We start from the raw sequence: 13,435 nt of genomic DNA on the forward strand, positions 1-13,435 counted from the left end.
AGGGCTTGAGATCTGTCCCTCCTTTCTCCTCTCCCTCTCTCTGCCTTCTGCAGCTAAACTTGCTGTCTCACTCATGCTTCCTGGCTCCACTCATATGCACTGAGAGAGAGAGAGAGAGAGAGGGAAGAGAGTCAAAGCCGCACATGAGGCAGCTCTGTCTATTTTGAACCACAACAGATTGGACTATTTCTCTTGTAGTGTATCCCAGATTGTATGTGCAAGAGCAGAGCTTTAGCTCCTTTTTATTTTTCCCTTTTTATTTTGGATTATCCTCCATCCGGCTCTAAGTGAACCTGTGTCTGTGTGTGACAAGGAGAGTGTGTGTGTGTTTGAGTGAGTCTGTATGTGTGTTTAAGAAAAAAAGGGGACCAGGATGATTGCGGCCCAGCTCCTAGCCTATTACTTCACTGAGCTCAAGGATGATCAGGTTAAAAAGGTGAGTGCTTCCTGGTTCTTCTGCCTTCATTTTAAAATTGTAGGGTGTAAAGTAAAGCAGATGTTAAGAGGAGAGGAGAACATGTCTCTTTAGAGGTCATGAAGTTTACTCACACTACCGTCATCTTAACTTTGCTGTAATGCTGGAGTTTTCCAGTCCACCACATGTTAGGATATCTTTGCTTTGTGGTACATCTCTTTGAGGAAGAGAATAAAACAGAGAGCATGCTGGGAAAAAAGTGAGAGGCAGCAGGGGTTTTAATTAATTAAGAATAACGGAAATTTCGATGATAGTAACATTTAATCCCCTAGGCTCATTGAGACGTGACAAACAGCACAAGCATGTTTGTGTAGGGAGACGTGTGAGAAGGCACGACACACAAGCATGTGATTGGTGCCATGATGTGAGCTCTAAGAGGTGTGGCAAAGAGGAGGAGAGAGGAAGTGAAAGGTGATGATGCAAGGACAGAGGAGCCGGTCAGATGAGGAGGTAGAAGTGGATTAAACAGAGCCGAGTCGGTTTAGGGGTCACTGAGTTTTCTTTATGTTCTCATTAAAGAAAGGTTCTTTAACTTTCAATCCTCAGTGAATGTCAACATGCAAAAGAAAGATGAGCAAACAGGCATTTTACTATGAATATTAATCAGGAAAACACATGTTCCATCGTTTGCAGCAGTTTCTTTACGGCTGATTTTTTACATGGATAGTATTATGATAATACCCCAGCAAATACTCAAAATGTTGTAACTACATGGTCTCTCATCCACTATGAATATGTTTTGTGTATTGTGGAATCTTTTATCCTTCAGCACTAATGTGTGTTAAAGCAAAAAGACCGACTTCGTTTTGACTAAGTTTATATTAAATAAATAACATAAAGGGGCCATACGGCTAAGACCTTTAATTTGTCTTAAAGCTGAACTGAACATGTAAAAAGTTCAAGGAGAAAGAGGTTAACATGAAGTGTAAACTATGAATGTAAGTCTTTCATAACTCCTCAGCTGAGCAGCCCCCACTGTGAAGCCTCTGGCACAAAACTGACTGGACCAGTTTTAGTTGCCCTTAGAGAAGTGTGTGTCCATCTCTCTCTCTGTGTGTGTGTGTGTGTGTGTGTGTGTGTGTAACCAAAGAACTGAGCCTTTGCAGTCACTCAGACCCCAACACTCCCACATACCTCTTGACCGCATGCTACAAAATAATGTAACCAGGAAACCAGCACAGCCTCATCATGTTAACTAATAAGGTCTATGTAAAAAAAACAAAAACTTGTGTTGTCATGTTTCTTTAAGGTAAGCTACATTATTGTATTTGTTTTGCTTCAACCTTAAGCCTTTCAATTAAAAAACGGTGCAAGGTCCCCTTAACGTCGCTCCCTGGTGACGTCACATGTCATCAGGCAGATTGGCTGATCTTTTTTCCTGTAGTACTGGAAAAAGTTCATAGCTATGACCCTTCTTCCTCCGTTTGACTTGCTGTTTGTTTCCTCAATTCCTTTGAATTGCGCAATCTTAATTCTTACTAAAGCGCTTCACAAAGCTGTCATCCCCAAGTGTACCTGGTGCACCAAAGTCAAATACAGATTGTGTTAAGGTAAAAGTCTTTATCAGCAGCCAGGATCTGATGTAATACAACACATCTCCTTTCACCTGTGCTGCAGCTCTACTCCTCTTCCTGGCTGACTAAAATAGGCCAGCTTTGAACCATGTGACTGTAGGTGACAGGAGGAGAAGGCTTACACACAATTACTGACACACACCGCTCACACTGAGCCAGGTGTGTGTTGTTATTGTGTAGCTTTACAAAGAGCAGGGTTAGTGTAGGCCGTTTGTTGAGAATCTCTCAAGTTGTGACATTTTGAAACGCACATTTAGAAATGTAAGCACCTACAGGAGAAAGTAGACAGTTAATCCCATCACTGTGTGTATGTGCGTCTGTCAAAGAGCCTCTATCAGCTGTGTGTCTCCTCTTCCCTCACTCCACTGCAGTGTCCTTGACTGTACTCTTTGACATACTGTAGGCTGTTAGCAGGCATCTAGAGCAGCGTTCAGAGTGTGTGTGAGCATGAGGAAGAAGAAGAGATGGTACAAGAGAGGGCAGTTTGGAGAACAGTATTTTTCCACATGGTGAGCCTGTGTGCACATGACATTGTGCACACATACATACACAACGGAGTCAGGTTTCAGGGCTTCCTCAAAATGCGTCGCGGTGACGTTGAGAAGGAGGCATTGTCGAGGGGAGGAATGCAAACAAAAAGGACAGGGAGGAAAAAGAGGGAGAGAAAAGGGAGGGAGGGAAGGAGAAACAGAGAGAGTGATCTCTTCCTGAAACTTAAACCCAGCTTCAGGCGGTGTCAGGGAAAGTTGTGTGTCAGAGGTGTGTTGAGGGGAAAACATAGCCTTTACAGACTCATGTGTGCATAGCATAGAGGCCTTGTGTCGCCTCACCAGCAAATGTCACTTAGCTCTGCATTATGGAAAAAAGTCTCAATCTGGTTAAAAATCTAATAATGGAACAGGAATAGTGAAACGTTTTTTGTGAAAGATGAAAATGAATCACTGTTATTGTCCTCTAAGGTCTCTCTACAAGCCACAGTAGAGAAACGGTATCCCTCTAAGCCATGTGAGATCAGATGATGCTCTGCTATGATAAAATGCTTATTCATGGTTTCTAACAGCAGTGTTGAGTCATAGATGCTAACTTTGCAGCAGGAACTGACTTACTTTGGGCTTAGTGGATCTCTTACTTTGATGTGAAGAAATGTGGACAATGGCTGCTTTTAATCCTCCTCTGTAACCAATCCCAACGCTGGTCAGCTGGGAACACTTTGTTATTTAAGTAGACTTGCTAAGAAGGTATTCTTATTCAATTAACTTGTTGGGAACACATTCTTATTTTAACTCGCTAATTTAAATACGAATTAAAGTTATGTAGCTGAGTGCAAATAGTGACTTTAAACAAGGATAAGCTACATTTTACTGCACAAACTCTCTCAAGGGGACCAGGGACGAATGTGTAAATGGGCATTTCCACTGCAAGGACCTGTGTCCAAGCCTAGTACAAGGGTAATACTTTGCAGACCAATTTTGCGGTGGGCTTGCATTGCTGAACTTTCTAGGTTTGAGGAGTACGGTTCTGTCTATATACAAACACCGAAATGAATAAACTGGAGGAACATTTGAACCATTGTGGATGTTAGGTCTATGCTACTTTTGGTTGTGATCACATAGATTTGTAGCATCTTCTGTACCGTTTTCCTGCATCATTATTGATTAATTACAACTAGAACAGGAAGAAGCAAAGTGACAGGAGGATTATCACAGTGGTAAGCAATAAAGTAGCAGGTATTAGCAGGTCTGGCAGGCAGCAGCAGTGTGTAGCAGTTGGCATGAGCAGAAAGTTTTGGCAGCTTAAATGAAACCACGTGTTGAAGTTTCAGTCTTGAATGGATTTGTTTACATCAGCTGACAGCTAAAGAGCTGCACATGACCCTTACTTGTCAAATACATTATCACTGTATTTACTCACAGAGATTAAGATCTGTTTCAAAAAGATTACACAGATTATAAGGATAGTACAGAACAAATTAAATTCTACACCATCTAGTTTTACTAACCCATATCATCTTATTTTAATGGCTGAGAACAGTTGGCTAATGTAAACTTAATGATTAAGCAACATGTTCAATATTGTGATTAAGGATGGGCCAATTTTGGGATTATAGAAATAGTAGTCGTTGAGATATGACATACTAAGTGAAAATACTTTATTTTAATGCAAAAAAAAAAAGGTGTTCCCTAGAGTTAGTATTACTTTGAAGACATGGCTGCCTTGAATGGTAGTCTAACTGAACCACTAGTGAACTACAACAGTGAGCCTCAGACTGCATAAAGCCGCAGACTGAACTATTGATTCTCAATGGAATAACCAGCACTCACAGCCATTTCACATTACACAGATTCATTTGTTCCAATGTGGCGCTGACAGATATTGAACATTAACACACTGTCATTTAACAGAAAATAAGTGAAAATGCTACAGCAAGAGGCTGTGCAGCGTTTGGAGGAGAGCCATTTTTAAATAGAATTTGTCTGAATGTCTAATCGTATTCAGCAGTAAGTTTACATTTCACTTTAACACTCTACATGAGGTACGATTGGCTGCAACCATTGGTTGATATTTGCTGAGCAGTAGCTTTTGCAACTTTTGCATACATTTCACAAGGTAACAAACTGACACTCACATTCTTTAATGCAAAGCATCAACCGGTGTATATCAGTATAGTGACTTTTAAATAATAAACCTGTATGTTACATAAAATGCATTCAGTACACATATACACAAAAAACGCAGGCTATTGTTCAGTCATGCTTTTCAAAGCATTTTTGGAGCGTTAGGGGAAGAAAGTGTAATTCTGTTTGTGTGTGTGTGTGTGTGTGTGTGTGTGTGTGTGTGTGTGTGTGTGTGTGTGTGTGTGTGTGTGTGTGTGTGTGTGTGTGTGTGTGTGGTGTAATTCAACTGACAGATGTTGTGGGCAAGCTTTAGGGTCATTAGAGTTTGATGTTATCAGGCACCAATGTGTCAGTGCTTTTCAAATGTCTCCGCATGTCACTGACTAGACATCAGATAAAAGGACTAGTAAGACTTGAATGTTTGTGATGTGGTTTGACATGTTGACAGAAGAAATACCTTTTACTAATCTATTGAGAGATTACTTTGACTTAGCTTTAAGCTTCTGTATGACAGAGCATGAGCTAATGAGCTTTCGGACTATAGTGAGACGCCACATTTAGACATAATATAGGGAATTTCCCACCTAAGGAGTAGTTAACATCTGGTTCTTCTAATGTATGTGACTCCAATATCTACTCTTAAACTGTTCACATACACCAGATTGAAAATATTTAACGTGCTTACTAGATCCCTCGTATTGTATAACGGAAGCCAATCCATAACTGACACTGGCAGGAAGAAATCCTCTATGTTATACTATTGATTGTCTTGTTTATTTTTGTAGAGCTTTCTTTTTCCTAAATTTCTTTTGATTCCATTTATTTGACATCAAATGTGGTCTTATGTGCAATAAAGTAAAGGCCTTCATGTGTTTCCCAAGAACTCTCAATTCCCCCCTATAAAACCCACATGTGACCACCACATGTAAATTCCTGTGAGAACACTCACACCCAAACAGGAATTGTCATAAACACTATTTCAAATGACATAAACTTTATGGGAAATACAGTTCATGTGTGACTCCTACAGCAGGAAGTTACAACATTTCTCTGCAGTGTCTGTTACAATGACGAGTAATCCTGATAAATATTCAAATTGATTTCTCAGTACATGATAATTTAATCATCTGAGTATGTGTGTGTGAACTAAGCTGACCTTTAGAGTATTTTAAACATATCTTACATGTTCTGCTAGTCTTTGTTATGAAACCGACTGATGGTAATCCAGTTAAGGGTCCCATCAGCAACTGGAAGAGTTAATCCCCCTACATTCATCTCGAACATGATATTTAACACGAGTTGTGTGTCTAATGCTGCTGCATCACCTGAAAATAAAGTGGGTCTTTGCTTCATCAGAAAGTGTGATGTGAAAATGGATTTCCTCAGGATTGTTTAACATCCTGTTCTGAAAGACCAGACAGTTCAGACTGCTGTGTGCTCTTTCTCCAGCACCTTTAACAGCAGGCGGTTTCTGACGACTGTTCAAGATATGCAGCGTGTCCAGACATGCTGATTACTACTTTCTCTAGCATGGGAAGCTTAAGAAATAACATTTTCATTGAGTTCAAGTTCACAATATACATCCCAAAAGACTACCTGAAAGCCAATGATAGGAGATAGATTAAAACAGTGAAACAAAAAGAAACGGATGAAAATAGGGACCTTTCTTATTCATGAAAGATAGTTCATATGGTTATATGATGTTTTTAACATACATTTTCGAAATAATTTATCTAAGAACCAGTCATTTTTAACCCGTCATCTTTCTTAACCCTCCTATCATCCTTTGGGTCAATTTGACCCCATACAAAATAGTTGATATCATAGTATCATAATAGTTGTCTTTTTTTATTTTGCTTCATATTCCATGACTTTTCCTAACTTAATGGGGACAACTGATGAAGCATAAAACTATCATGATGACATTTTTTCAATGTGCTGAACACATATTGCACACATTGGTGTTCCTCTGGGGTCAATTTGACCCCAAGTTGTTTTAACTTGTCTGTCTGTCTGTCTGTCTGTCTGTCTGTCTGTCTGTGTGTGTGTGTGTGTGTGTGTGTGTGTGTGTGTGTGTGTGTGTGTGTGTGTGTGTGTGTGTGTGTGTGTGACCTAACTGAAAGTTTGACCTGATGGTGGCACTACAAGAAAGGTCATATCATCACCAAAACCAAGAAGGTTCACACTCTTGTGGTCATTAGTATTGTCAGTAAATTGGAGAAGATTTGTATGAAAACTTTTCAGGATATATGAATTCTAATTTAAAAGTTTGGCCAGATGGTGGTGTTAAAGGACGTGTCAACCAACTGATACGTGTCATTATCAAGGAGTTATTTATTTATTTAACAAATAAACAAAGTGCCTGACAAAAACTTGGTCAACGATGTTATGTAAATCATTTTCTGGAGGCAAATATCCCTGGGGTCAGATTGACCCCAAAGGTGAAATATGTTAGTAGTATTTCAGGATAATAGGAGGGCTAAAAGACAGCTATTGTTTTTGCTTGTCAGAGATGGCAAGCAAATACATCAATCTGACAGAATTTCAGAACCGCATGTAACTCATTCTGATAAATTCCTGCAATTATTCATGCATTAAATCCTAATGTATCAGTTAAGTGTCACTGGAAGTATTAGATTTGTAACTTTTAATAAGAAATCTTACCCAAAAATGTCCACACAGGCGCCCTGCATTCAACAGGACGCAGCGTGTTAACATTCGACCAATCAACAAGAACCCTCGATTCATGCACGTGCCTCATTTGGGCCAATCAGAAGAAGCTACCACCAGCTGCGCTCAAGTAATTGGCTTCAATTAAGCGCGGACTTCGAACTAGAGATGGGATTTATGGCTCTTTGAAGGGAGCCGGATCTTGAGGAGCCGTTCCTTTGAAAGAGCCGTTCAAAAGACTGGCTCTTTGGCTCATTGTTATATTTATTTATTCTTTAGAAGTCAACCAGGGGTAACTCGTTTTTATCAAGGAAGCAATCACTGGTAGCAGTTACAAGATTTGGATCAGAATAATTCACTATTTCACTATTTTGTATTTTCCCTCACCTAAAATACTTTGTGGCACTATAAAAAGTACGCAGGCTACAGATAACTTCCATGCAAAACAACTTTACTGTAAAATGTTCCACACAAGAACTTCTTAACAATACAGAAACAAATATAAAAATAAGAAATACGAATAAATGTATAATAAACAATGTAAACAATAACAAAGTGTAGAGAATAAGTGTGAACAAAAGACTCATGGGGCACGCAGGTGACACATGAAGGCAGCGTGGGCAATCTGCATATAAAAACGGCTCCAAAATGAACGTCTCAAGACTGCGAATCGGTTCTCATCGTTCACTTTAAAGAGCCGTTCAAAAGACGGACTCGTTCGCGAACGTCACAGCTCTACTTCGATCCTTGCTAGCATGATGACTAAAAATAAGGAAAATAAGGAAAATAAGGCTAATGAAGAGACTGTAACGAAAAGGAACCGGAATACTGCCAATTGTAATTACTTTGGACTCAGGAGACATAACTTGTTTAAAACACAGGCGACCAACTGTGTAGAATATGATGTGGAGCAGGCAGTATATGGAACCGTAAGTTTGAGCTCACATGTTCTGGCCTTCTGGCTGTTCAACAATTTGTTTATTTCCAGTCACAACGGTATTCTCACAGTAACAACTTCCTGCTCTGAGTTTACCATAAACTAAACCTGTTTGGTGACCAGACCCTGTTTTTTATTTGACAGAGATAAACTCTTATCTCAGTATTTTAAAGCTTAAGAGACAGCCTTCTGAACAATATCAGCTTCGTAACTACATGGCACGAGTAAGCTTTTTCCAGGTCAAATGGTGAGTCACCTGGCGAGGCTGTGCTTTTATTACATAGTGAATATACTGTTTCGCCATAGTATGGTAGATTCAATCAAAGCTGAAGTTTAGCCATATTACAATAAGGCAGTAAACACTGCCTCAAATGACTCTTCTTCATTCCCTGGATTACTTTAGTGTTATTGCAGTCAGTTCGGGAAGTGATGAGTGTTTCTCAGAATCAGACTTTATTCATCTGAAAACATGTGATGGGGAGTTAGTCAATCACTATGTCACAATCCTTGCAGAAAATAGAATAAATGAAACCTCAGTAACTTGAAATTATAAGTGGTATTAAATCAGCCAGTGTCAGTGAACAGTGATGCATGTCTGTGTACCATGAGAGTGTTCATCATGGGATAAGAGAGAAAATAGAGACTGCAAGGTATCATAGTAATGTGATTTTGTTTGTTTGTTTTTGATAAATGGTGAAGCTATAAATGCGACCAAGCCCTTTGTATCTAGAATGATAAAATAAATCGCTTTTTTGCTTCAAGATATGTTGCTGAGTTGTGTTCTGATGGACAAAGATGGAGACATGATTATTAAAGGGGCTGTACAATTACTATTAACCTCTTTGTTCAAGTTGTATTGTACTGTTATTTATACACTTCTGAATGTTATTTCGTTGGAAAAGGTTGAGGGTCGCACAGGCAGACTGACAGGTTTTTATATACCTTTATTGTCTGCTCTACTCTGATTTGTAATGAGCTTGACTGAAAGATAAAACATGGTGATATAAGCATACTGCAAAATTAGTCAAATTATATCCATATTGATAAGTGACAAGAATATGTTGTGATCTAGCTTTTAATGAGTTCGTTGGGTAAGAAGTGGATCTGCTTTTGGGAGTAAGATAATTAATTCTTCTTTTCTTTTTATCCTCAGATCGATAAGTACCTGTACTCCATGCGTTTCTCTGATGAGACGTTACAGGACATCACACAGCGGTTTCGGAGGGAGTTGGCCAAAGGACTGGGCAGGGACACTAATCCCACTGCTACACTGAAGATGCTGCCTACGTTTGTGCGATCAATCCCTGATGGCTCAGGTTAGTAACCTTACTAACCCTCTAAGTAAATATAGTCAGATGATCCAGAACCCATCAGGTCAAGCACTCAATATGATGAAATTTGTATCCAAACCAGTTTTCCCTTGTTGTCACTATATAAATGAGAGACAAAAGTCAGAATTCTTGCTGAAAGATGTTTCATCAAGCACAGGGGTAAACATGTCGATTTTAGAAAGGCCTGTAAAGAGAAAATGAACGATTCAAGTGATCTATAATTGGATCCAAATAAAGAAAATGTGAAATAAAAGGGACAGATGGGAATAGTTAGTAATAAAAATGACCTTTTAGTTAGTTTACACAAATACCACTCAATTACTAACCACCACCAATCACCATAGTTCAGTAGTTGGATCAGATCAGCAGAACACCGTCCTGTAGATGAATCAGCTGAAGTTGTTAATCTGGAGTGAGAACAATCATTAACGTCAAAATCCTACTCATAGATAATTGATGATACAGAGAAGTGTTACACTAAATGGATACCAGATAAAATACCACACTGTGCCTTTTACTCTTCATTTAGCACCACAGATCTCTAAACTAGACCCAAATTGCAAAACTACCATTTCCTCTCAGCGAAACTACCCACACAATCCTTTTAATATCGTTCCTGTCCCCTTCCATTAGCTCACTGTCAACCACATGCTGTCTAATGCCGCAAATGTTCTGTGCTCGTCTTGGTTCTGTTGTGAGTCAGTTTTTTCATGTCTTGTTCATGCATACATACATGTCCAGTTAAACTAGGAGACTGATTTTGTTACTTTAGTCAGCTGAATGTAAATGGAAGTAAAGTTCCCTCGCCTCCATTTCACAGGTAAGCTAAAATCTGCTTTAGTGTACACACTGAGAATGAGCTGTTTCCCCAGACACAAACATAATCAATACCCTGCCTCCATTGTTAGTTGGGTCATTTTGCATACTTTAGAAAATACAAAACTTTGATATGTTGGTTTTTGTTCAACAAATGCAAATGACACAAGGAACTTTCTTATCAATGCCAGTAAAGATGTCTATGATCAAAAATATCTCCTTACATTCCCACAGAGTTATATAACTGAGTTTATTTTTTAAAACCCTCCATAAATCAAACTACTGTTCACTGTACTGCTGTTCATTCACCTGTGGCCACCTCTTGGTCGTAAACTTGTTCACTTGTCTCACTCTACCGTCGGGTTGTTTGACATTTTGTTACTGACTGACTGAGTAAGCGACTTGTTAGTCTTGGTTTTTTTTGACATTGTTGTATAGAGAAGTTCACCATAGTCAAGAATGATATCATGAATAAATAGCTCCGTGATCCCCTAATTGTCGGCGAACAAAAATCCAAAGCAGCAGAATGCTAGTGAACAAAAAAATTTGAGTATTTTTGTTCGTTTTGATTACCAAACAGTAGCTTTGTTTGGCAGACAGAAGAGAAGACATTGTCATAATCTCTAATTACAGTTCTCTATTCTTAGAGCTGCACAGATAAGACTTGACAACTAATTTACAGTGTATGTCCCTAGCTCTGTTCCTTTTGTTTCCATGGACCAAACAGAAAAATGCGGAATAATATACTAAAGACTGTGATTTAAAAGAAATAAGGTTGTTTACACCAGTTGTGTCTGCTTCATTTACATTCCTCTCTGATAGAATATCAGCACTTCTGACCTGACCTTGCATTCTGATCTGCACAAAATATCCAGCACAATATCACTTTATTGTGAAATTACACTGCAGAGTTAAGTTGAAACCAAGCGGCAACCTGCGGTCTGAAACTGAGGCCCGTGCGGAAGTGATATAAACTGCAATTCATCGAGAATCCGCTTGAGGCTGGCTGCAGAAACACCGGAAATCACATAGACACCAATTCAAAAGTGACGATCTTTACAGCATTAATAAACATGTTTACAGCCTGGTTCAAAAAGACAAGTGTAGTCTGGATAGCTAATCTCTCTATGGGCACAAACTGTATGGGGGTGAATCCTTTCCTAACGCGATGGTTCAGAAGATATTAAGATTACGAGTTTGTGACCAAATAAGGACATTATTGACTTGACTCCCAGACGGGAACACATAGCTGTTGGCTAGGAGGCTCAAACTCCTCCTCTTTATGTCACACTATGCCTGGTTGAGTTCCGCATTTCCAATATGGCTGCCGCCGTCGATTGGCTTCAAAACAGCGCTCATTAACAGATAGGTGACGTCACGGACTACGTCCATATTTATACAGTCTATGGTTGAAATGTATATTATTTTTGAAACTTTATTCAGAAAAAAATTATGTGGCACTTAAAGCGTTCTAAGAATTTTCTACAGACAAAACTGATCCTGTAGAAAAGTGTATAAAAATGGACTCCTTATAAAGGAACCAATCAGTGGGCTTCATCGACACCAAGAACTTTCTAACGTTAACTGGTTGGCATTCTCTAGATGAGAACTTGAGTTAAAGAGCTACAGTTGGATTTGTTTGTACTAAATCACTTTGGATAAGAGATTAAAATGTGACTTAACAGCAACATTAAAGGGAGTAATCCTAATCACAGCTCACAGATACCATCAACAGCCACTGAGCACAGTCTACACAACACAATCCTATTCACCCCCATGGAGATCATGTCCGTAAGACCAAAAAGTGCTTACAAGGCTTCGGACAAATTGTTTTGTCCTGACTTCTCATTATTTAGAGAACCTTTTCTCTGAACTGTAAAAGGCCATTGTGTGCATGCACCTTTTAGTTTGGATGTGTTTCTTGCTCCCCGCTGTAGTTTGTGCAATTATTAATCAATAACTGCACAGGAAATTCAGCTTGTAAAAAATGTTTTAAAACCACCCACAGAGCACTAACACACACATAAAAGAAAGACTTAGTGGATGAATAAAGAAATACATGTGTAGACTGCCATACTGAATTACTAGAGTCCGTCCACAGCGTTAGCCAAAGAAAAAACATAAAAGCTTAATGGTACACATTTAGCTTCTGTTATATCTCATGTAAAGACCCAACAAAGTTTGAAGTTAAATTACTACTGAACTCATTTTTTTTAAACAAACATTTCTGTCTGATTTTGTACCGTCTTGACAGAGAAGGGAGACTTCATTGCATTGGATTTGGGAGGCAGTAATTTCAGGATCCTGCGAGTCAAAGTGAGCCATGAGAAGAAACAGACGGTTCAGATGGAGAGTAAGATCTATGACACACCAGAAGACATCATTCATGGCAGTGGAGGCAGGGTGGGTGTTAACTCTGAAATAAAGACACAAATATACACACAAGTATCTGCAGCTTAACCTAAGACAACCTCTCCCTACCCACCTCGGTTCCAGCTGTTCGACCATGTGGCTGAGTGTCTCGGGGACTTCATGGAGAAACAAAACATCAAAGACAAGAAACTTCCTGTGGGGTTTACCTTCTCCTTCCCCTGCCAGCAGACCAAACTAGATGAGGTAAGACCAAATTAGAAAATTCATATCAAGTGCTTCTTTAGCAATTAGTTTTCTGTAAAGTTTACTTTTTTATGTGACACTAATATTGAATTCAAACAGCTTACAATTACCAGTCCATTAACAAAAGAGTTGTCAAAATTGTAATGGAGACCTCCCTATCAAGCATCAAACAGTGTCTCCTTGTCTCACTTGTATCTGTCTCTCTCCCTCTTTGTCTCCAGGGCTTTCTGATCACATGGACAAAGCGTTTCAAGGCCAACGGTGTGGAGGGAATGGATGTTGTCAAGCTGCTCAACAAAGCCATTAAGAAAAGAGGAGTGAGTGTTATCTTCTGTTTATTAGCACTAAGTTGATACCAGTCTAAAGTCTGCAACTCTTCGATCCTAGGCATTTGGTGTCAT

General features: G+C 39.2%; 1 protein-coding gene across 2 annotated transcripts in view; it reads left to right on the top strand.

The window, feature by feature from the left end:
* The window catches only part of LOC117810771 (hexokinase-1), a 23,313-nt gene continuing 9,878 nt past the window's right edge, over positions 1–13,435 (top strand). Inside the window, exons 1-5 of one of the 2 annotated variants that reach the window (XM_034680729.1) lie at positions 1–436; positions 9,425–9,587; positions 12,673–12,821; positions 12,915–13,034; positions 13,256–13,351. In XM_034680729.1, coding sequence (XP_034536620.1) covers positions 374–436; positions 9,425–9,587; positions 12,673–12,821; positions 12,915–13,034; positions 13,256–13,351 — 591 coding nt within the window. In that variant the 5' untranslated portion in view covers positions 1–373. Of the gene's footprint in view, positions 437–8,013; positions 8,264–9,424; positions 9,588–12,672; positions 12,822–12,914; positions 13,035–13,255; positions 13,352–13,435 lie in introns of those variants that run through there. The other variant, XM_034680727.1, reaches the window with a different exon arrangement.

The sequence above is a fragment of the Notolabrus celidotus genome, chromosome 3 (genome assembly GCF_009762535.1).
Source record: "Notolabrus celidotus isolate fNotCel1 chromosome 3, fNotCel1.pri, whole genome shotgun sequence".
Taxonomy (NCBI): Eukaryota; Metazoa; Chordata; class Actinopteri; order Labriformes; family Labridae; genus Notolabrus; species Notolabrus celidotus.